At 35.0% G+C, this 23,375-nt stretch overlaps 1 protein-coding gene and 1 long non-coding RNA gene across 12 annotated transcripts; both read left to right on the plus strand.

Moving 5' to 3' along the window:
• The first annotated feature begins 3,789 nt into the window (after positions 1 to 3,789).
• On the plus strand, positions 3,790 to 12,050 carry LOC136224042 (receptor-like serine/threonine-protein kinase NCRK). 9 transcript variants are annotated; one of them, XM_066012256.1, is made up of 11 exons: positions 3,790 to 4,194; positions 5,006 to 5,078; positions 6,142 to 6,229; positions 6,935 to 7,063; positions 8,226 to 8,339; positions 9,260 to 9,532; positions 9,659 to 9,900; positions 10,038 to 10,334; positions 10,528 to 10,764; positions 10,861 to 11,085; positions 11,387 to 12,050. In XM_066012256.1, exons 3-11 carry the CDS (start codon positions 6,160 to 6,162, stop codon positions 11,672 to 11,674), a joined length of 1,875 nt encoding a protein of 624 aa, XP_065868328.1. In that variant the 5' UTR covers positions 3,790 to 4,194; positions 5,006 to 5,078; positions 6,142 to 6,159; the 3' UTR covers positions 11,675 to 12,050. The 9 variants fall into 9 exon arrangements, with proteins under 9 accessions (XP_065868328.1, XP_065868331.1, XP_065868336.1 ...); XM_066012258.1 differs by lacking the exon at positions 3,790 to 4,194 and adding an exon at positions 4,877 to 4,898; XM_066012259.1 differs by lacking the exon at positions 5,006 to 5,078.
• A 7,834-nt stretch (positions 12,051 to 19,884) lies between these two features.
• LOC136223510 (uncharacterized) lies at positions 19,885 to 23,082 on the plus strand. Of its 3 annotated transcripts, XR_010685995.1 has the most exons (5): positions 19,885 to 20,179; positions 21,001 to 21,079; positions 21,188 to 21,228; positions 21,742 to 21,783; positions 22,898 to 23,082. It is a non-coding gene; the product is annotated as an uncharacterized lncRNA (long non-coding RNA). The 3 variants fall into 3 exon arrangements; XR_010685994.1 differs by having other exon boundaries at positions 21,188 to 21,783; XR_010685993.1 differs by having other exon boundaries at positions 19,888 to 20,179; positions 21,188 to 23,082.
• The last annotated feature ends 293 nt before the right edge of the window (positions 23,083 to 23,375 follow it).

The following is a 23,375-nucleotide window of genomic DNA, read 5'->3' on the forward strand; positions in this document are numbered from 1 at the left end:
ATTCTAACACAATTAAGTTTAAATTGCCTTGATTTAATTGTGCTAATGAGTTTGTTCAATGTTGAGTAAGTTGATTGATAAGAACAAGAATTGAATATCTATAAAAAGTTAAGACAAAGTCAGCAGATGCAAATCACACAGTCGGAGCTGAGTAAAATGCAGCTCAGCTTGGAAAAATAAAATGTCTTCTTCAGAAAAGCTTGAAGGCGAAGCCGCTTTGTCAAGCTGAGTGGTCGTCAGGTCAGCATCAATGATCGTCAACTTGCAAGACAAAGTCTGTCCATTTCCTGAAGTATTCAGAAGTCACAGAAATCTGTCTGGAAGACTTTTCGAAAAAGAGCATGGACCATCTGACATCTACAAGAAGACAAACCTAGAGTTTGACGAAGATAGAAGACAGGATTGGCCTGCAGCACTAAGTGTTGGCCAAGTGATGACGAAAGGTGAACGTTTCCCCACAACGGCTATGTCAGGATTCAAATTATTGGCACCTCAAACATCACTATAAAAAGGCCACTTCAACACTTCAATCCAAACAGATCTTCATCAAGTCTATTCATTGATAAAGTACAAAATAGAAGCTCTATCCTGAAAAGAAAAAGCAAGCTCTTACACCAATTCCTATCTTTGTGTAAAAGTCTAGAGTGATTTTAGTCATCTAAAGTGTTCTTCACTCAGTGAGAACAAATTCTGTATCATTTGTAAAAGGTTAGAAAAGAGAGGCTGAGTACTCGGTTATAGTACCCAGTGGTAGAGAGAGGCTGAGTACTCGGTTATAGTACTCAGTGGTAGAGATAGGATTGAGTAGACGAATAGAGGATGATACTCTTGCATACTCAGTTGCTATTGTAAATGGTTTGTGCTCTACCTTTAAAGAGCTCAGTAGAGGATTCAAAAAGCTCGGAAGGATTTCCGGGGACTAGACATAGGCGAAGAGGCCGAACCAGGATAAGTCTGTTGAGTAACTTCTAACCCTTTATCCTTTGATATATATATGTATTGCTTGCTAAATATTACTCGGTAAAATAACAACTTGTATACGCCGAGCTGAGTAATCTGAGTGTTGAGTTGGAAACTGACTTAAGTGCTGCTTCCCAACTCACAATTGAAACAGCTCTAGTTAGCAGTTGACTAAAGCTGTCTCAAAATCCACTCAGCGGTGCTGACCTATAGACTGAGTAAAAGTATTAAACTTAAAATAAGTCAGCCTTAATTAAAATTTTGTAATAGTTCCTAACCCCCCCCCTTTGGAACTAATACTGTCACGTTACACGGGACCAACATCACTCACATCTTCCCCATAATTCCTCATGTCATTTGCAACCGTCATTACTCGACCAAAGTAATCATTGATCGATTCACCCTGCTTCATTGCCAGAACCTCAAAGTATTGATGTAGACGATTGAGCTGAGCTCTCTTCACTCTAGCATTACCTTGACACTTCATCTTCATGGAATCCCAGAGCTATTTGGATGTCTCCTTCTATATGATCATCTTCAGATTTAACTTGTCAAGTGACTGAAATAAGTAATTCTTAGCCTTCAAATCCTTTAGCTTCATCTCCTCTAGGTTCTGTCTTTGCGTTGGCGTCATCCCATCCATACTACTCGGCTGGTTGTAGCCTGATTCGACAACAACGCAGTACTCCTTGGATCGAAGGAGATTCTCCATGACTATACTCCAATGACCGTAGTCACCATCAAATTTCGGAATGCACGCTGCTACAAAGTTTGCTTCTGAACCCATCTCGCTTCACTCGCTCACGTGTTTCTCTCTTTTCAAATCTCTCAAGTCACCGATCTGATACCAGATTGTTAGATGCAATAAAAACTCAAGAGAAAGCAAATAACAGTACTGGGAATGACTTGTTTATTCCTTGTGAAAGTGCAGTAAATAAATAGAGAACAAAACAGACGTGCCGTAACAAACTACAACCCACGTTCTAACTGAAAATAAGGAAACAAACTTGACTAAATCAATTAACAAACTATCCTGAAGACTATGACTCTTATTTGATTGAAGACCTATCATTAAAGAGGAAGGTCGAAGCCTGAATACAGAGAGACCGCCTATGTCGATTCTTAGTAAGAATATCTTAAAGGCCTACAGGAAGCACATCACACTCGTGATGACCCAATGAATAATCACATGCGAAATTCATCATCCAGTCTGCAACCCGATTCCCTTCCCGATAGGCATGATTGAAACAAAGCTCTCAATCTCTATCTTATAACTCTTGGCATCTAAGTATAAGCTAAGTCTGAGGATGTTGTGAACCAATCTGACCTATCATAACTCAACGCCACCCGCAAATCCATTTCAACTTGAACCTTACGAAATCATTTCTCCCGCACTAAAGAAAGGCAAAAAAAATAGACCCCAAAGTTCTTCCAAAAATGCTGTGCAAATTCCCAAATTAACCATGAAACCATAGAGCCAATCACCAGCTTGATCCTTAATCAATCCCCCAGCCAAAGCATATCCAAGATCCCCATTGCTGGCACCATCAGTATTAAATTTCACCCACTACGGACCAGGTGGATCCATCGAACCCAAAGGTTCATCGGCGGTCCTATTTGCGCTAGGAAACAGAGCTCTTGCGCCCTAGCTGCCGCCTGTGCACGAGCCACCACAAAACAAGCCTTATCCCCCCCATGAAGACGGAACCATCAAAGACTCTCGAGTTTTGCCACTTCCATATCCACCATACCCCCCATGTGCAAACACACTCGATCGTGCAACACCGCTAACGAGCACCAAATTCTACAGATTTACCCGAAACCAATCCAGCCGAGATAGGTTGAAATTTTTTGCGTATACATAGAAAGGGACGAGTCTTAGCCAAACTTCTCGTGACCATACTCGGCTTCAGACGACTTCACCCTTGCTGCTGCGACCGATATAGGAGCCTCACCCGTGGTGCCGGGGCTTCTCAACTCCTCCTCTAGAATAACATCATCTTCTGCATTCCATTTGACTACAATAGCACTCGGATAAACACATGCAGTTTTTGAGTGTTCATACCGACCACACTTCATGCGACGTGGAGCCCCTCGTATTCAATCTGGAATGTTGAATGATTCACCTTAAACTTTGCAATAATTGGTTTCATTAAATCGATCTCAACGGACTTGAGCAAACCTCCACCATATAGCCTTTGCTGTGTTTTTGTCCACCTGCACCACCTTTCTAATGGAATTAGCAACGACCATTAGAAAATCCGAATCATATAGTTGCACTGGTAGGTCCGGGAAACGAACCCAAACAATTGTTGAGGCAATCATAGCTGAGGCTACTTCAAAGTCCACAGACCAGGTTCTGGCCGAGAGGCAATGCCCCTGAATAATCCACGATCCAGCCCGTATGCGAATCACGATATAGCCTATATTTTGACCCAAAATTTTCACAATGAAAGCTATGTTTCCATGGTGTAACCTATTCTTCAAGAAGCTGAGATGAAACAGTGAAGCTTGGTTTCAAGGGTTATCCCCTCCGCTAAAAGATTCTTAGAAACTCGAATTTCTGTTGTTTAAAAAGAAAATTTGGTTCTTTAAAAATAATAAAAGATACTATTATTTTATAAAACTTTGATCATTTTCTTTAATTTAAAAGAAAGTCCAATATTTCATAAAAAAAAAAGAAAGTCCAATATTCAGATTTTGCTTTTTCAAAAAAAAAAAAAAAAAGAAATTCTGATTTTGAATTTCTGAAGATGACCCATTTTTTGCCTCGGACACCGTAAGCACTTTGTCCAATAAAACTGTCACGTTTCCAATCTAACGGTTCTTAACTTACCATATTTGGAACCAACGGTCACAAAGTCGTCCCAGCTCATCTTCCCCATTCTAGAGCCATGTGATCTACTGATCTCTGCTCAGCTATGGTCAAACACAAACAGAAATGCTTTCACCTCGCATTTCTTTTCGCCATTTATGCACCTCTCATGCTACAATGCGATCTTTCTCTAACTCCACTCTCCACTCCACTCTACACTCCACTCTTTGGATTCAATCACTTCACTCTTCGAAGCTTTGATCGGATCCTTCCTGCGCATATCACCAGTACAATTCCGAATTTGAAAGGAGAAGAGCAACTCTTGCATCAGCCAGGCGAAAAGCGAGAGAGACACACGATCAGTACTTGAACCAGTGTATAAAACCTAATTTATGGCTTCTTCATTTCCGGCTTATAAGGTATACCTACTCTAGCTGCTCTGCAGCTGCTATTTTTTTCTATTTCTACTTTATTGTTTCTCATTCTTCATCTCCGCCTCCTCGATTTCGGTACTGTTAACTAAAACTCGGTTATCTCGGCCCTGCCGGTAAATGGAATCCGATTTCCCAGCGTCTGCCGTGGTTCTATTAACATTGTCAAACTCAATTATTTCTGATGAGCAGTTCAAATTGTTGAAGACTACTACAATTTTGAATTACCGACAACGAAATGGTGACCTGTCATTTGTACAAGGGCCCCCACCGCTTCTTATGGGTCCATTTCTTGAGCAGGAACGTTGAAATTCTACTTTTCGACGTATGCCTTTGAAGCCAAGTCTTTTTAACCGTCAAGCTTGTATTATACTGTATGATATATTTATTTATAGAAAGAATTGTGCTTTGAGAAAGAAAGAATAGGAAAAGAAATTGATCAATTTGAGTACTGTTTTAGCGGAACCCACTTGATTAAAACGATATTTTGAGTTTTTGTTGGATTCTAAACTCTATTGATTAGCTTTTGTATGCTATAATGGTTGAAGGGTCTTTTTCGAGTTTGCAAATGTGTCGCTTTCAAGAGGTTGTGGACCTCTGTTGATGATGTCTTTATGCTTTAGTTTTTTAAAACGAAATTTCCAATTTTTGTATGGTTTAATAAACATCACATCACTATCCTCTCTTACTGTGTTTGTGTTTTTTTCTGCATTCCCTCTTGGACTTCTTATTAACTTGTTTCCATTTTAGAATTATCTATTTGTTGAAATTTATTTTTATTTTCATTTGCTTGGTTTAGCTTCACTGCAAAAGATTGATGTTTTCGGGGAAATTGCGTCTCATTTGGATTGAACTGGCCTTATGTTTTTCAGGTGATTAAATGGTTTTTATTTTTTGTTGTAAGGGGGCCTTTTTAGCATACCGTAATTGGAGTTTTTGCATACTGTAGCTTCCATCAAACTAATTACTTATTTTGATTGGTCTTCTCTTTTCATCATTAATGTGATTTTATGTCGTTTCATGGGGTCGTTAGCTGGGTCAGTGCACATGTAATCACTTGATGTGATTACTGTCTCATCAGCGTTCAATGCATTTTCTACCTGTCTTGCTCCTTCTGCATTTAAGGGCTGCAGTTTTGTGTCATTATCATACTAGATACCACTTCTAATTAAGAACCCTATACTATCCAGTCAGTAATTAGCTTAGAGAATTTATCATAAGTTTGGTCTTGCAAGAACCGTAATTGAGTTTCATCTGCAATTTTATTGCTTACATATTTCGTAATTTAAAACGTGGGAAGTAATTGGAAGCATGTGTTTGTTGGCCAACCATACCATACATCACAAATTCTTAACTAATCTGCCCTGTTTAAAGTTCTTGGTTGTCTCTTTCATGCTAATTTTGAGGTTGCGTTCTGATAATAAGTTTAAGCTTTTATTTCTTACTTTTTCCAAAATTGTGAAGCATTCCTGGAACCCCAGTACTGATGAAGGTGTTTTACTTTCTCTGCTGTTCAATGCTAAATTCTTCTTTTGCATTGTTTGTCATTTTCTTTTTGTCACTACGTGCAATTAAATTTTAATATTTATTTTTGCTTGAATATTATCTCAAGATCTTCAAAATGTGTTTTTAGGAGTTGCAGTATTGATTTTCAATGAAATTTCTGGTTTCACATGTATAAAACTGAATGAGTACCCGGAAACAAAAATTTAAATCTTCAATTTCTTCTTCAGATAGTTGGGTCATTCTCCTCTTTTCATTGAGTTCTGAACTGTTGCTTGTTCCATAATGAATTTATATATCCTTCAAATCCAGTACTTGGTTATGCGAATGCGAGTTATCTCTCTATTTTCAATTATTATCTTTTATACAAATAAACTATATTTATTCTAGATTAGGACATGGAGTTGACTGGCTATATTGTTTCATGCTCAGTGTTGGAAGTTGGAGTAAATGAAGCTTCAAGTGGAAGTTGCCCTTGCATTTCTCGTTGGTTTGATTTGGATTCAGCAAGGTCTTTGTGGTTAGTAAGCTTTCTACTTTTTTATCAAAGTATACACCATTTATAACTGCCTTTTGGCATACTGAAAAACTTTTGAAAGCCTAGGCATCTCTAACTAAATGCATTCAGGTTAGATTTCTATTGCACTGTACTACATTGCATTGTTTATCTTTGGTATCCCAAAATAAACATTGTTAAACATATGCTCATTGTTATGTCAAAAAACCCATTGGATTTCGTTTTACTATCTTAATAGACATTTGTTCTTAAATCCTACACAACAATAAAAACGGATTTCTTTTTACTAATCTTAATAGACATTTGTTCTTAAATCCTAAACAACCAAAATAATGAAAAAATAAAAAATAATAAAAAAACTTTTTGTCTGTATTAGTAAGTATTTACTGTTTTTTTCTTACTTTGTTTCCTTGAGAGATTTGGAGCTTGCAGCTTTGGGATGCATACATTTGTGAGCTTTTTCTGTAACTGGGGTTGGGAGTTAAGATTTCGGTAAAAGAGTGTTTTCCTTTAATCATACCAACTTGTCGCCTGCTAATTACTGGGTCCTCTTACAATATCTTATTCATCAAACATATTAATCAACAACAAATTCCTAGATAAGGTGGCTTTTTGGTTGTGTTAAACTAACATTCTCAATGTCAAAGAAACCATAGGGCTGAAATGTAAATCTCATTATCTAATCATCATATTTGATTTATGATTAAGTTGTTGATGCAGATGAACCTTCTGCGATATCTGGCGTAAGCAATTGGACATGTGCATGTTCCTTATCAAATCAAGGAAATCAGAGTTTTGTTAAATCTAACTGTTCTACATCTTGCGATTGCAATCCAGGTATTTACTGATGATTTTGAAATAAGGCATATAAACTATTAATTGAGTCCTTGAACCATATGATTTTGTTTTACTACTTTCTCAAAATTTTCTTGTGTGTGAGCCCTTTAATTCTTATTTCAAATCACATGAGCAATTGAATTTCTATCTTATGGCATATTGAGGGGCTAAAGTGAAATGCTATTGTATGCATTTTGCAAAGTCCTCAATGAGACTTGAACTAAATAATTGGTGAACTCAAGTTTTAATACGAGTTGAGACAAAAGTTCGAGGCAACAAAACAAAATCAAATAGCATGGGGGCTTACTAATTACTGTTGTGTTTTTCCATTAGAAAGTTCTGAATTAGTATTGATTTCTAATATTTTTCTATTGGATGTCTAGTTGAACATAAACCTGCAACACTAATAATTATGTCATGAAAGTATATTCTCTATGAAAATTTCAAACAAAAGTTCTTATGGAAAACACATTTTTCCAGCTACTCAATGGACCTTATTCTATTGAATCCACGAACATTGAGGACTCTTGATGGCCTAACTAAACCAGTTGAGGACTTCTCTTACATGTAAATCATTTTTTACTAAAAGCCCTAAATGTTAATCACCTTCAAAGTTAAAGGACTTAGTGGAACCAAAAAAAAAGAAAAAAAGTTGAGGGGTTCATTAGAATCAAGTTAAACATTATAATGGCCCAAAATTTAATTATTTAATTTTGCAATATTTTAACATAGGAAATTACTGCAAGAAAGATAGTTAATTCTCAAATTTACAAATCTATGATCAAGTAGATGTTTGATTTGAGGTAAAAATTGCTTAAGCTTTTTAATGGATGTGGTAAGCAACAAGTAGAAGTCCATCTAAGAAAAAGTTTTCTCAATGTTAATAACTTGTGAAATTGTTCTAATAGATTTTATGCTCTTTACAATACAAAATTGATGAACAAAATATTATCTCATTGTGTGCCACCTACATCTCCTCATATTATACTCTAACAACGGATCCATATTTTGAGAGACCCTTTATCTGTTTGATTATGGACATGTTCTCGTCGCTATCACCATGTCTGTGACGTGTTTAGATGAAAATCAATTTTCGAGTAATTTGTTATTTCTGGTGGCTGTGATTATTACTGGTTTCTCTTAACTTTTGCCTTTTATGTAGCAGTTGGAGGAAGTGGAAGTTCATGGAAATGTATATGTGGTGCTGATGCATTGCCAAAAATAGCATCTGGCAATCAAGATGCTGATTGTTTTAGGACCTGCAACTGCGCTTCTGGTACTCTTCTTCTCCATCCGCACCAACACACCCATGCCCTCCCCTCTCTTTCACTCTTCCTTTTAACTCAAGGAATGCACTTTGTTTTTTTGCATTAATATATAATCTATTAGAAGTTGGCATTGACTTGGGTGGCAAAGGAGCTTGGGTTGATATCTTGGTTGAGTTCCTTGCTTTTGCAATAATAAGCTAATTGTCTTGTTATCATGGAAGTCCTAGGAATTGCATCTTCCACTTTTAGGACATAAGGAATTCCGTCCCATATTTCAATTATCAACTAATAAGTGGTCAATTAGAAGTACCTCTATGTCTTTGTACATCTAGGCATGGTGAATTAGTGCATGCGCCTTAATTTTGGAGTTTGTTGGGTAATAGCTTTTATAGCATGTCTAATGTCAGTAGGAATTGATAAAGATGTGCTCTAGTTGTTATAGATGATGTGACATAGATTAATTAGAATTTCGAGGATGCTCCTAGTCCAACCTTGGGCTATATCCTGACCATATATATAAGAATATCCGTAAATGGAAATCCTGGATTTTTTCATATTGTACAGTACTTGACTGGTTTTCCCACGAGCCAAACTAGATTATATGGAAAAATGCTTGATTGAAGTATGGCGTTACAAAATAGATGGCTATATACTCGTTTTTGTTCCTAAACAGGGAATTTTATCTTTAATTTATATGAATATTGTCCACATTATATATATGTGTAATTTATATAAACTGCATCATAAATTCATCTCGGTAGCAGGGTGTCAATATACCATATTGTCCACATTATATATATAGTATATAATGTGCTTCTCGTATTAGATTGTGTATATTTACGTTGCTTCCTGTCCTACTTTGTCATGCACTATTAATAATTGTTATCATGTGGCCTCACTTAATGACATGTACTTTGCTTCTAAACAGGAGCTCCTGTTGAAGCTCAAGCTAGAGGGAATCACTTCCGGAGCAAAGTTGTTGTGATAGTTTTGCTGTTATGTGTTATACTTACAACTCTTGCATTTGTTGCTTCACTAGCATGCTATTTACACCGAAGAGACAAGTGCCAACTTAGATTGCCAATGTTGTCATCTGACAGAGAATCAAGTTTCAGCAGTGCTGTAAACTTATTAAGTCACAAGCCATCTTCATTGTCTGCAAAAATAGTTACTACAGATTCGCACATCAACCCAATCTCAGGTAGGAGAAATTTATCATAACAAGTGTTTTCTCCCTAATTCTCTTGACTTAATTATTATTAGCCAAGTTTGAACAAGGCTTATTTTTCCGCTTTAACTAATGCATTTTTTTTTCCCAATTCCTTAGAGTGCTTCCCCAGTGCTTTATTTTTTAATAGAAGCAATTCAGAGATAATACATGGCAGCATCCTCCGGTTTTCATATTCTGGGCTGGAAAATGCAACAGATAAGTTCTCCAATTCCAATCTTGTAGGACTTGGGGGAAGCAGCTATGTATATCGTGGTCAGCTCGGAGAAGGTAAAGCAGTGGCTGTTAAGCGACTTACAGCTCTAGGAGGACCTGATGCTGATTCTCTCTTTTCTAAAGAGGTACTTCTTCAGCTTTGGTTTTTCCAGTTGGTTAAGGAGTAGGTTATCTCTCTAGTTGTTGTGTCTTAATATGAAACCAAAAGTCAGTTTGCGCTCGTAATATTCATATGAATGTTGTGCTGTATTTTGATGCTTAGGTTGAGGTATTATCAAGACTACATCATTGTCATGTGGTGCCATTGTTAGGCTACTGTGCAGAATCCCGAGGGAAGCATTTTGAGAGGTTGTTGGTATTTGAGTACATGCCTAATGGCAACTTGAGGGATTGTTTGGATGGAGATTTGGGGGAAAGATTGAAATGGGAAACTCGTGTTAAGATTGCAATAGGAGCTGCAAGGGGCTTAGAATATCTCCATGAAGCAGCTGCTCCAAGAATCTTGCATAGAGATGTCAAGTCCACAAATATCCTTCTAGATGATAACTGGAGGGCAAAAGTAAGCATTTAATATTTTTGCTATTTGTTAGTGGTAGAAGTCTCAAATAGAATGATGAACTTGTGTCGGTTGTAAACTTAATTGTATTGAAGTACATATCCATTACGAATGATACGCGTAGAAGTTTTGATAACTTGGATAAATAAGATAAGATTTGGTTAGTCTCTGATATGTATAACCTACAAATATGCAGATTACTGATCTTGGAATGGCTAAGCGTCTCAAGGAAGATGGTATTCCTAGCAGTTCAAATTCTCCGGCAAGAATGCAAGGAACTTTTGGCTATTTTGCACCTGAGTATGCAATGGTTGGGAGAGCCTCTCTTATGTCTGATGTTTTCAGTTTTGGGGTGGTTCTCCTTGAGCTAATCACCGGTCGACATCCCATCCATAAATCGACCAACAAAGGAGAAGAAAGCCTTGTCTTGTGGGTAATGTTCTTCATTGTGTTCCATGTATTCAGACGCCGAAATTAGTTTTCTAAGTGTAAGGGAAATAATGCTAATATGGTTTCTACTTCTTTGTAGGCTATGCCTCGACTGCAAGACAGTAGGCGAGTAATATCAGAACTGCCTGATCCACGTTTGAAAGGGACTTTTCCAGAAGAAGAGATGCAAATAATGGCTTATCTAGCAAAAGAATGCCTACTATTGGATCCTGATGCTCGACCAACCATGAGTGACGTTGTACAAATCCTCTCAACCATTGCACCAGATAAATCTCGAAGAAACATCCCTGTAAATCTCTTCCAGGTAATGTATTCAATAGCTTACTTTCCATTTGGTAAAAAGTTTTCTGGATTTAAACCAAAATCTTAGCTGGCGCAAGAAATTCATATATAATTAATGTCCCATTATCTTGTGAATTTAATTGCCCGTTTTCAAGATACTCTGGATGTGGAATGCTCGAAAGGCGAAAACCTTACTATTTTAATTATATAGCATTTTTTTGTATTGTTGCAATTATTTATTTACAAATACTGATCTCTAAGAAAGCAAAGTTGCCTGCGCTGTGTTTGATTATTATATGAAATTCCTTGAATTTTATGCACAGATGTCATTCACACGTAGCATGAGAGCTCAACCATATAAACAGAAGCCTGATCTTCAAGTTCAAGTTCCTACTGATGCAGCAGAATTGAGACGAAACACATCTATTAAACAGTCAGATCCAGTTTCAGTGTTATTAGGTGCTGACGAGGAAGTAAATACTGTTTCATCCGAGTACATCGAAAGGTTGATCCTCTTGACTTCAAAAGCACGAAGTTGGCGTGCCACAGATGATGAAGCTGTCGACTTAACTGAGCCTTGGCTCGAATCGTTCCATGTGGCAAAACATTAAATCGGTTGGTAAACTAAGACTATGAAAAGTTGCATCATTTTCTTAAAATATACAGAGTTGGATCTTGAAAGTTCGTTTTGGTCCTTACACAGAGGGGAAGCAAGCAAGATTTTGTGTTCTTCATTTTATATTTTTTTTCCCTCCAGAATTTGTTCTTTCTTTTGAACTCCGCAAATAGAAAAAAGATGGTCATTTTTTGTTCTTTTGTTGCATCTAATGTTTAAATGTACAGAAAAGGTTCTATAGAAAAGCCATTATTTTTATTTATTTTTTTAAAGTTGCAGATCGTATCTGGCTGAATGATCATATATTGTAGATGCAGTATAAGATTATGGATTCACTTTGTTGATTATGGAATGGAACATCTTCATGGCTACTGTTTGTAGTGCTTGATTTTTTTTTGTGTTTGAGAGCATTAACTGTTAGGGTTTTCAATATGTGTCTGATGTTTAGTTAGGGCTGTAATCGAGCTAACCCGGGCTTTGGCCTTTTCATGCTTGGCTCGGCAGAAAATGAACGAGCTGAAATTCAGTTTAAACTCAACATCCTGTTCCAGCTCGGTTCATTAAGAAAATGATTTGATTGAGAAACAACTCGTTTAATTTTTCACCAGTTTTACTCACAAGCAACTAGTTAATTATGTTCATGAACTTTGCTCGCGAACATCTATATAGTTTTGAAACCTATAAAACTGAAGTTTTACAACTTTTATGTTTCCCCCCTTTATAGAAAGAATATTATTAAAAAAATAATCGAACTCATCTGTCTGGTCATGAACATCATAATCGAGTTTGTTCATGAACCTATAGCCGAGTTTGTTCACGAGTTTTCGAGCTGAGTTTTGTCGTGTTCAAGTTCCGCGTTCATGCTCGGCTCGTTTGCAAATCGTGGTCAAACTCAGGTTGTTATAAATCGAGTGGAACATGGTAAAGTTTTTATCGAGCCGAACAACCTCTAAATATGATTGACCTGGTATGACTATAATAATATAAAAGTTATCTATATGGTAGTTGGGAGTATGGTCTTAGCAATTGTTGATGTGTTTTTGAATGGTAGTTGAGGTAATGAGTTGAAGAGAAGGTGTTACATTACATATTAAATTAAACATCAAACAGGAGATAAGTATTTGTTGAATCATCTATGGATCCACCTCCTCCACCGACAACTACTCCGCTGCTAGCTCCGGCACCACCCGCCGGAGGATTCATGGATTCATGGTAAGCTGTTGAATAAAATCATGTAATTTCATTAATGTACTGAGAGGATAATATTTATATAAAAATTGCAGCTTATGGTACCTGTGCTGTTGTGGTCTGTTTGCGAACTGCTGTCCACCACTATTTGAGACTGGACCTCCACTCCCCTAATCAACCTGCATTTTTTCCTGTTACTTTTCTTTTCTTTGTATGTATTTTGAAGATGCATGTGAAAAAAAAGAAAAGAATGTAGAAAACTTTGATTGGCAATTTGTCATCTGATTGTCCTTGTAGTTATGACAAAAGTTGAAACTGTTCATGAATTTAATTGCATTTCTGGACTGAAAATTTCTTAGTATTAATTCCTTAATTTTTTATTTTATTTAGGGAAAAGTATCGAAAACAATATTGATGGCTTGCCCAATTTACAAACAGAGACATGTAGTTTAAAAATTTGCAGATTGTTATCAGAATTTGATAGTTTAGTTTTAAATACTTTGTTTTGTAAAAAAACACACTACATATGCTTCTGTTTGCAAACTTTTAAATAACAAACTTCTATTTACAAATAAAACAAACCATAATAATAATAATAATAATAATAATAATAATAATATTATTATTATTATTATTATTATTATTTTTTTTTTTTTGTAATTTGCCCATTATTATATGTACGGCAACTGAAATCAGAGTTCAACTCCACTTATAAGGTAGCTGCACAAAGTTTATTTCGTCTGTAAGTAACTGCCGCATTTTATTTTTCTTAAAGATCTCAGCCAGACAAATTTAAATATGTGCTCTATCGACCAAAAGTAGGATGTGTACTCACGAACACTATGCATACAAATATGAATGTGAAATGTAAATCAAATTCTAGTGATTAATTCTAAACTTAAATTTAAAAAAATCAATAAAACGGTAATTAAATAGGTTTAAACCAATATTTGACTTTTCATCTGTTCAAACTTTTATCATTTGGTATCTGACTTATTATTTAATTATATTTGGCTGTCAACATTTTCAATTGGTATAATTTCACCAATTTGGATGGAAACTTAAAATAATTATTATTCTATTAACACGTGACGATATTTTAACATATTGGCTATCAATTTTAGTTTAGACATTTCTTTTTATTGCTTTTTATTTTTTAATCTAATTAATTAGTTTCACATGTGGCAAGTTAAGTTTAAGACATGTGATGTGTCAAGTCCATGTATCAACATATCACTACATATCAATAGAATAACAGTTTTGTCAAGTCTTCATCCAAATTGGATAAAATTTCACCAATTGGGATAGTTCAAGAGCCAACTGTGACCGAATAATAGGTCAAGGGCCAACTGACAAAATTTTAAATACGTTAGGGGCTAAATAATACATTAAGCTAATTAAATATGATAATTGTTTCTTTCATTTCTCGATTGAGTGAGTGTACCAATAATTTTGCAGAAATATTATAAAAGTATAAAAATTTGACATCCTATCAAAAGATTGTGTAAGTTAAAAGGGCGAAATAGTTAGATTCGTAATTAATGCCATAAAAAGAATGACTATTAAAATAAATAATGCTAAATTGAAAAATAAATGCTTAAGAATTGAAATTGAAGTTGGAATTGAAAAATTACATATTTAAAAACTAAAATTATAGGGTTTGGAATGGAAAAAAATTTGAAAGCTTATAAGCTTTAAGAATTGAATATGTAAGTCTCCTTTGACTTCGGGAGATAGATTTGCTAGTTCTCTTTTAGGTGTGTGTTGCTCTTTTTCATGCTCCTGTTTACCTTTTTCACTTCAAAAATTAGAGTTTTAGGTGTTTGGTTAATGACCTCCTGTTTGCCTTTTACACCTTGAAAGACAACATTAGGTGTTTAGTTTAGAGACCTCCTATTTGCCTTTTACACCGAAGCAGCTTTTTACAAAAGCAGAGAATCTCTGCTTTTTGGAAAAGCAGCTTTTTCCAACAGCAAATAGCAAAGTGTAACAGCAAACAACAAATAGCAAACTGTAACAGCAAACAGTAACAGTAAACAATAGGTAAAACAAACGGACCCTTAATATTGTCCCGTGGAGCGGACTTGGGCCCTAATGCAAGCATGCGGTTGTTGCCTCAAGTCTTCCATAGAGTAGTTTTCAAACTTGTTGTTGTATATTTTATTAACTCACTTAAATTGAAAGTTGTGACAGTTTTGTTGGGAGACGTCCATTATATGTTCCCATCACGAAGTATCACCTTGTGAGGAGGGACTTGATGTTTGAGAAATGTGCCAAGAACGAAATCAGCGTGCGGAGCAATGTGGGGATTCCTCGATAAGCACAAGATCGGCGGACGTTAAGCTGTGGTGAGACCATGGGAGATTTTGGAGCAACGTATACCCTATAAGCTTGTGATACAAAACTTGAACAGTTACAGAGGATTTAAGTGGGAAAACGAGCATGAAGTTCACGTAATACTAGCCCATGGGATATCATACCCGATGATCACCTCAAGCCTTGGCCAATTGTTAACGGTCTAGAGTGGTTCTAGTGAGTTTAAAGTTGGAAATGAAGTTCTTGAACGTACAGGGCAGATGACAGTTGTAAGGAAGTTCATTATTATTTATCCTATGCCAAACTTTGGGTCCAAATCTTTTCAAGAAATGGAGCATGATACGCACATCTATTTAAAGAATATGGGAAGTGTCTGAAACAGGGCTCACACGGTGTGACCTATTCAACACGTCGTGTGAGCAGCTGAGAGGAAGGGAGAAAACGACCGGAAAAGGACCACACGCCGTGTGACTCTTCCACACTTCGTGTGGAAGTGCTGCTGGTCTCTGTGGAAATTTGGTGAAGTTTCACACGTCGTGTCACTTACTTCACACGCCGTGTGAAACATAAGATGACAACCTTTGTAATTTCTAGGAAGAGAACCATATGACGAGTAAGGCCCAAGTGTTCATGTGAAATGGGCAGAAATGAGGCCACACAGTATGTAAGACAGACTATACGCCATATGGACTGCCTTAGCCATTAAGCTTTGTGGAGCTTGCTTATTGTCTGTCGTAACTTATTTACTATTTTTCCATATTTTAATTACTGTCTTCCCACTTGTATTTATTTACTATTTTTCCATGTTGCTTGTAAACCCCATGTTACCTCTATTACTAGTTGGAATTGTAATGTAGGGGAGTTCTTTGGTCCTTTTTACCTTAAGGAGGATTATTTTCTACTAGTTTAGCCACTAAAGAAATTGTTCTTTAATCATCGCCAATCAGTATGATATTTTGTTTCTTTAATATTAGTATGTTTTGTTTCTCTAGAGTATAAAAGCGAGGAAAGGAGAAGTGGATTTTCTTTTTATTTGTTTTGCGTATGTTTTGTTTTTTAGAGTATCATAAAGGAAGAAACCAGAAGTAGATTGATCAAAGACAAAGCCATCTGCTTACTGAAACTCTAAAACCAAAGTTTACGGTGGAAATGTGCCTTAGTTAATTTATCAAAACAAAGTGAAATAAGTTAAATGGAATATAGAACCATAAAAGATAGCAACCATTTAGCAGCAGAAACACGCAAACATCTCCAACTTGACAATCGAAACTTAAGATTTAACGGGTAGCTCTTCAATTTCATGGGGCTGCACACTTTGTTTCCTCAAAATGGTGACATTTAGTAGCAGAGTGTCGGCATTAATCAACTGAAAGACGCAAACATCTCCAACTTGAAGAGAATTGTCCTTAACAAATGCAGGAAATCCCGCGGACAATCGAAAGTTATAGTTTGAGGGGTAGCTCTTAAATTTGACCGGCCACACTTTGTTTCCAACTTGTAACAACAACTCCTCTATGCTCCGTTTCTTAAGTTTCGCCACAAAGTTTGATGGGACATTCTGCAACCACCAAAGCCTATCAGAAACAAACATGACAGATAAAATATTACAGTTGAAGAACGTACAAGGTGACCGTGCTCAAGATAGCTTTGCAGAAGCTTCACTTTGAAGTATGGATTCTGTGTGACATCTTTATGTTTCAACTGTTGTTTGTTTCCTGGATTACACAGACCAAAATGAATTTCACATGAATAATAAACAATATATCAGATTTGAATTAATAAATGAAAACTGACCAATTGGTTGTTGGTTTTTTCTGCAAATTACAACTTTAAATTGAGTTGCATTGTGATCTATCAATTCAAAGACACAAACATCACCAACTTCCAAATGATTATCTTCTACAAATTTCCTCCAACCACGACATAGCATAGTAGCTTTTTGAATTCCATTGAGTTTTCTATCAGAATATTCAACAAACCAAGTTTTATGATCCACAGTATTAAGAATCATATTGCCTCGCTCATTCTTAATATATATCTTGGTAAAGCTTGATGGTATATTCTGCAGAAATATGTAACAAATCAGGAAAGACATGTGTAAATTTTCCTAAAAATGTAAATCACTTCCCAATTATTGAAAGCTTACCACTCTATATTTACCACCAACATGCGATGGTTGTATAACAATGGAGAAGGAAGGATTGTTGGATTTGTAAAAAAGGTTTGCTCTCTTAAGTGCATAAGCTTTTTCTTTAGGACTCATTCTTCTTCTTGTTCTCTTCAAAATCCGCTCTCTTAAGCATCTTTCCGCAGGCAGTCCGCTGTAATTCTCTGGCTTCATCTTCTTACAAGGTGAGACATCAATTTCAATATCTCTATCAGCATGGATTGGGTAGTCAATTTCTGAAGCAGTGTTATCAAATATGGTAACATTGAAACAACAACCTTTGAGATTCTCATCAAATCCGAAAACAAGAAAAGATCCATGTGATAGAGAGTAATAATCAACAAATTTTGGCCAGCCTTTTCCAAACCAAATATTATCGTCACAAGTTTTGACAAGTTCCACTTGCCATTTTGCTCCACTTGGGGCTTTTAGGGACACCTCATTTGAAAGATAGTTTGCATATCTTCTCACAAACTTCCTTGGAATGGCCTGTTTCAACAAAATCATATGTCGTATTTACAAGAAAATCTAAGACATGCATGCATATGCATATAGAAAAAGAAGAAGGAAAGAATAAACTCACAAGCTTCCCTTCACGAATAGTGTCATCCAGTATTACCTTGAAAAAATGTGGTGCTTCGGCCTTAAACATTACAGTATATATGTTTCAATCACTTTTACGGATCATATTATCTACTATCGTTTGAACAGCCCTATGTATATATATAACATTTATTAAGGGAGAAAAAGATAAAAAGGAATGAAAGCTTTGTGTCATCATTAACCTAAATAAAAGTAGTGAAGCATAATTGGAGAATTTGAAGAGGCACTGTACACTTTTGAGTAGTGTATTTCTGGTCTCTTCTTTCTCTGGGTTTTTGTTTATAACTACTGGTCTAGAAAATAGATGTACATAATAGAATGATTTACTTGTTTACTAAAATGACCAATGTAACCTATAACTTTTTTTTTTTTTTAAATAATGTAACCCTATAACTTAATTAAATGAGTAACACGCTTTTTTTTCTTTTTATATGTTCAATACTTTTGTCTCTTTAATTAAAGGGTTAAGGTGCAAAAATACCCCTAACGTTTTGGGTCAGGAGAGCAATTTTACCTCTAACGTCTAAAATGGTGCAATTTTGCCCCTAACGTTTGTAGCCAAGAGCAATTTTACCCCTAACGTTGGTAATTTGGGTCAATTTCAGATATTATTATAAAACACATATATTTTTATTCATTATTTTGCACCAATTTCATATCAATTCATCCTAAAAAAAGAATTTCATGTTTTTTTGTAATTTAATAATAGAATTGGAGATTAATATTTACAAATTCGGTGAATTTTTTGAATTTTTTTTTATCTAATTCATACAAAAGACAATATATTTTTTTATTTTTTTCACATCCCAATGTTTATGATTTGTTACTGATAAAATGACGCATATATGAAGTGTAGATGATAAGATTCATGACCGAGAAGACAGTTTGATGAATTATTTCTGAAATTGATCCAATTTATCAACGTTAGGGGTAAAATTGCTCTTGGCTACAAACGTTAAGGGTAAAATTGCACCATTTTAGACGTTAGGGGTAAAATTGCTCCAGACCCAAAACGTTAGGGGTATTTTTGCACCTTAACCCTTAATTAAATAATATTTTCTAATTTTTCATTGTATTTTTCTATAGACTAGTTGTATTTTTCTATAGACTTAAAGCATACGTAATGGTTCATACTTACAATATTCAATATACATATCACATCATCCTTTTACTAAATTTCATTTTATTAAATTATCTAAAAATCACTCAATCATAATGGATTCACCAATCACAAATAATGCACCAATTAATTAAACTCTATCATATTATTTTAAAATAAAATATATATATTATTTAAAAATATATATATAGCAAAACATTATATATATATATCTTAATTAAATATTAAGAGAATTTTATTTAAACTTAAAAATGGAAAATCAACTAATCAAAACTTCGGCTAAATAATTACTGAAATATCTTTCTCAATGTTTTGATATTTTTATCCCTTGATATAAGGGAACGTTTGGTTTAAATTTCGGAATCGGAATTGGAATTGGAATGTTACGGAATCAGAATCGGAATCACTATTTTATAATTATGTTTGGTTTAATCCGGAACCGGAATTTAATAATAATAAAATAATTTAACTTAAAAAAATGTTAAACGGAATTGCATAGAAAAAATAACTGCAATTTAAAAAAAATTCAATTAAAACACTATGTCATTTTCCCTTTCACATGACACAAGATACTTGACAAACATTTGTTTTCGTGTTGGCTGATATTTTTTCGTGACAGTATTTTGAAATTCTGTCATCTCATAGCTTAATTAAAAACGCGCTCGATTCTCATATGACGCTACGATTATAGTCTTCTGTCATCGCAAAGAAACACGATTTTGATTGAAAAGTCACTTAACCATCAGATGACACTTATTAAATTGAACTGTCATTATTGCGATGAAACAAAAATCTAAAATTTTCTAACTTTCGCCCAAAACTCCAAATATACGATTTTACCCCTTTTCTCTCTTTAGGTTGTTCTCTCCTCTTTCATTCTTCCCTGTCTCTCTCAGAAAACCTAAAAATATGGATATCTTCACTGTAAACCTCATTCGCCTTCCATCTCTCCTCTCTATCAATTTCTTCAGGCTATGGGTTTATGTTCGACATGACCATGGTACCAGCTAGTGAGGGCAGTTCGAGCATCGCCAGACCTTCTTCTTCCGCCAAGAAACATAAGCGATCTGAAATCAAAAAGTGGAACGCTGCTCTTTGGGCCTGAGGTTTGTTCCTAGAACTCTAATACCTTTTCCATTTAGCTATGTTGGTGGTATGACCACGCTTTTTAAAAACCCTAACCTTAATTTATTGAATTTGGGGGGTTTTGTTTATAATTATTATTGTTGATTGATTTCTCCATATAGGCACCGTTCTATACAAACAGGTCTTGATTCCTTTCTATTTAATTGTTCAAATTTCTTTTTTCTTGGCGTTGATTTTGATGATTTTGTTTCATATTCGGGAATTTGTTGTACGTTAATTGTAGAACTTCATCAGGGCTTTGGATTCTTGTGCTACTCATGTGTTCCTGATAATAATCATGATCGCTTGATTTTGTGGATACTTGATGAATCTATTTTTCGTATCTTGTTTATTCTAGAAATTAACAACGTTTCAGAAATGAATGGTCATGGTTAGATGATATTCCCGTCGATTGAACCTACTATTAAGATATTTTATGATATAAAAACTGTTTAAGAAACTTTTTCTGTTTCCAAATGGCAATACATAGATTACGTGCATAGGTTTATGTCTGTTGTAAATTAAAACTGCTAGATATGGCAGGCTGAAGATTGAATGTTGTACATAGATATGTTGGGGTTGTCAATTTCAAGTTTTCCTTGTCGAGTTGCTTTTAATTGGCATGCTAAGCAAGTGCCTTGTTCTTGGAGATCCTAGTTGTGGGCAATTGGAATATTATCTACTTTCTGGATGCCTCAAATGCTAAATTTGGTTTTGTTTTTTGATTTTTGGTATAAATTTGCTATAATCACTTGACCCTACTCTATCCCTTTTCTTTTGATTGTCTTTTGAATATATGCAGGAGATCCTTGGTGAACTCGCACAGATTGATGTGGTAGTGAATTTTAAATGCACTTAGGATTTTTTCATAAAGCAAGAAGGTAACACGTTTGGCCACTTTCATAAATCATTTAAAAATTGATTTTTTTCTATTGCATGTCCTGCTATTGCCTTACATGCTCAACAAAAATTCACTGTTGTCATTGCAGAAGGTCCCTAGAAAGATAAGATGGTAGCCTGCGCTGAACAGGTAAATTGTAATCCTTGTGTTCATACATACATCATAATTTTTAGTGTATTAGTAATTTCCTTGGTGAAATCACTCTCCCTGTCGGGAGATTGTTTGGAGCCATTAGCATAATTTGTCCGAATTCTTATGGGATATTTGCAAACACCCCTTTTATTTCAACTGCTACCTCAGACTCCTAGAATAAGTCTCCATTGGAGCGCTTTTTCATCAAAGCAATGTGAGCCCCCTATTTAGATTTCCATTGGGTAATCATGAGTTTGTGAGGTTATGCTTGATGCTTACTGCGAATTTCAATCATTGATTAGTCTGCAAATGTTATTTCTCCCTTGTTCTGTTTCCCTTTAATGTCTCAGAATTTACTGGCATAAGTTCTGAACCAATATTGCCATACAGATCAAACGAGAAATCAGAATAAGTTATGTGGCATATGATGATGGTTGTAAACAAAGCAGCAAACCATCTTTGGGGTAGTGAATTTTACTTGTATCTTTCTGCTTTTATTCAACTTTGCAGGTTTGAAATTCAGGATGCACGAATTAATAATTCAGGATGCAGGTTTGAAATTTTGCTTGTATCTTTCTGCTACCAATTAATAATTATATTAATAATAGTTGTTGGTAGAGTTATACATGTGAATAAGGTCTTCGACATTAGCAGTACTTGTGAAATTGAAATGGATGTTCTTACTTTGAGTTCTATTGGTGCTGCTTTTTAAATATTTATTCTGTTTTAGTTTTCCTTTTTATATAATGAACACCAAATTCCACAATTAGTAATTGTGTTGATGTTGTTCCATGATGATTTGTATGCCATTTTTTTTTCTCTATAAGAGATAAGGTACCAAAAATAGGTCTATGGTTTTTGGAAAGTATCAATTTAGGCTCCACGTACAAAATAGCATCAATATAGGCTTCAAGTTTAATAAAGGGTATCAATTTAGGCACCGAGAATGGATTAGACATGTCATTCCTATTACTCGGTTAAGTTCTGATTTCTCCCTCCATGTACAATTGACAACACTTAACGGAGTAATATCAATGACGTGTCTCATTCCGTTATTGAGGCCTAAATTGGTACCTTTTTAAATGTTAAGCCTATATTGATGCTATTTTGTACGTGAAGTCTAAATTGATACTCTTTTTAAACGTTAAGCCTATATTGATGCTATTTTGTACGTGAAGTCTAAATTGATACCCTTTTTAGACGTTAAGCATTATTCCAATTTAGAAGTTAATTAAGTATGAATTAGCATTATTCCAATTTTAAAACATTTCAACTTTTTGGAATTCTTTAATGATGCAAAGTTAGCTTTCAAGAGTTAATGCATCAAACAATCACTGTCAAGTTGCTTTCATTTTATCACTACAAAATTTGAGTTCTATATAAGTTTATCTATTAAGATCATTTAATATTTTTAACTTTATTTGTCTCCTCTCAGTCTCAACAGAAAATATCTCTCTATGGTAGGAATTACTTTATTTTCAATAAACTGCAGATTATGTGCTATCAGAATTTCATGCATCTCTAGTGAGCCGTTTCTTTTACCCTCATTTTATGTCAATATGAATTACATGTAATGGCCCAATTTAGGCTACTAAAGTGTGTGGCACAATAGAGGCACTTGTCATTAAGATCAGTACTCAATTAACTTGTGTATTTTATGTTGCAGGGAGCAAAGGGATGGAAGGAAACATGCAAAGAATGGGCATAACAAGTCAGGAGATTCAAGGTTTAGGTGTTTAGACTTCTTATATAGTTAAATATTAGTTTTGTAACGAGAAACCTTTGGTTAGGATTGTGATATTCACATATGTACAAGTTTATTGTTATATATAAAGGTTATTTGCACATTATTTGCAATCTACTTTGATTATTGTTTGCATCAAAAATAAAGTTTTTTATTACATACCTTGGTTTACTCTTTTTCATGGGATAAACTTTTTTTTTTAGGAAACTTTTTCTTAAAAGAACATTTTAGGAAACTTTTTCTTAAGAGGTCTGTTTAGGAAACTTTTCATTTCAGGAAACTTTTCATATTTTCCATTGATTTAGGATTTCCTAGAGTGAACCTCAGTTTCCCTCAGGGGAAACATCTAAAACAGTGTAGCTCAAGGGAAACCAACTTCCTATGTAGTGTACCTTAGGGG

The sequence above is a fragment of the Euphorbia lathyris genome, chromosome 3, assembly GCF_963576675.1.
Source record: "Euphorbia lathyris chromosome 3, ddEupLath1.1, whole genome shotgun sequence".
NCBI lineage: Eukaryota > Viridiplantae > Streptophyta > Magnoliopsida > Malpighiales > Euphorbiaceae > Euphorbia > Euphorbia lathyris.

What these genes read in the sequence shown, in the direction of transcription:
- LOC136224042 (XM_066012256.1), top strand. Translation starts at nt 6,160, where the DNA reads ATGAAGCTTCAAGTGGAAGTTGCCCTTGCATTTCTCGTTGGTTTGATT. An exon ending in GACCTGCAACTGCGCTTCTG is followed by an intron (nt 8,340 to 9,259) that starts GTACTCTTCTTC and finishes GCTTCTAAACAG; the next exon opens with GAGCTCCTGTTGAAGCTCAA. An exon ending in GCACATCAACCCAATCTCAG is followed by an intron (nt 9,533 to 9,658) that starts GTAGGAGAAATT and finishes CCAATTCCTTAG; the next exon opens with AGTGCTTCCCCAGTGCTTTA.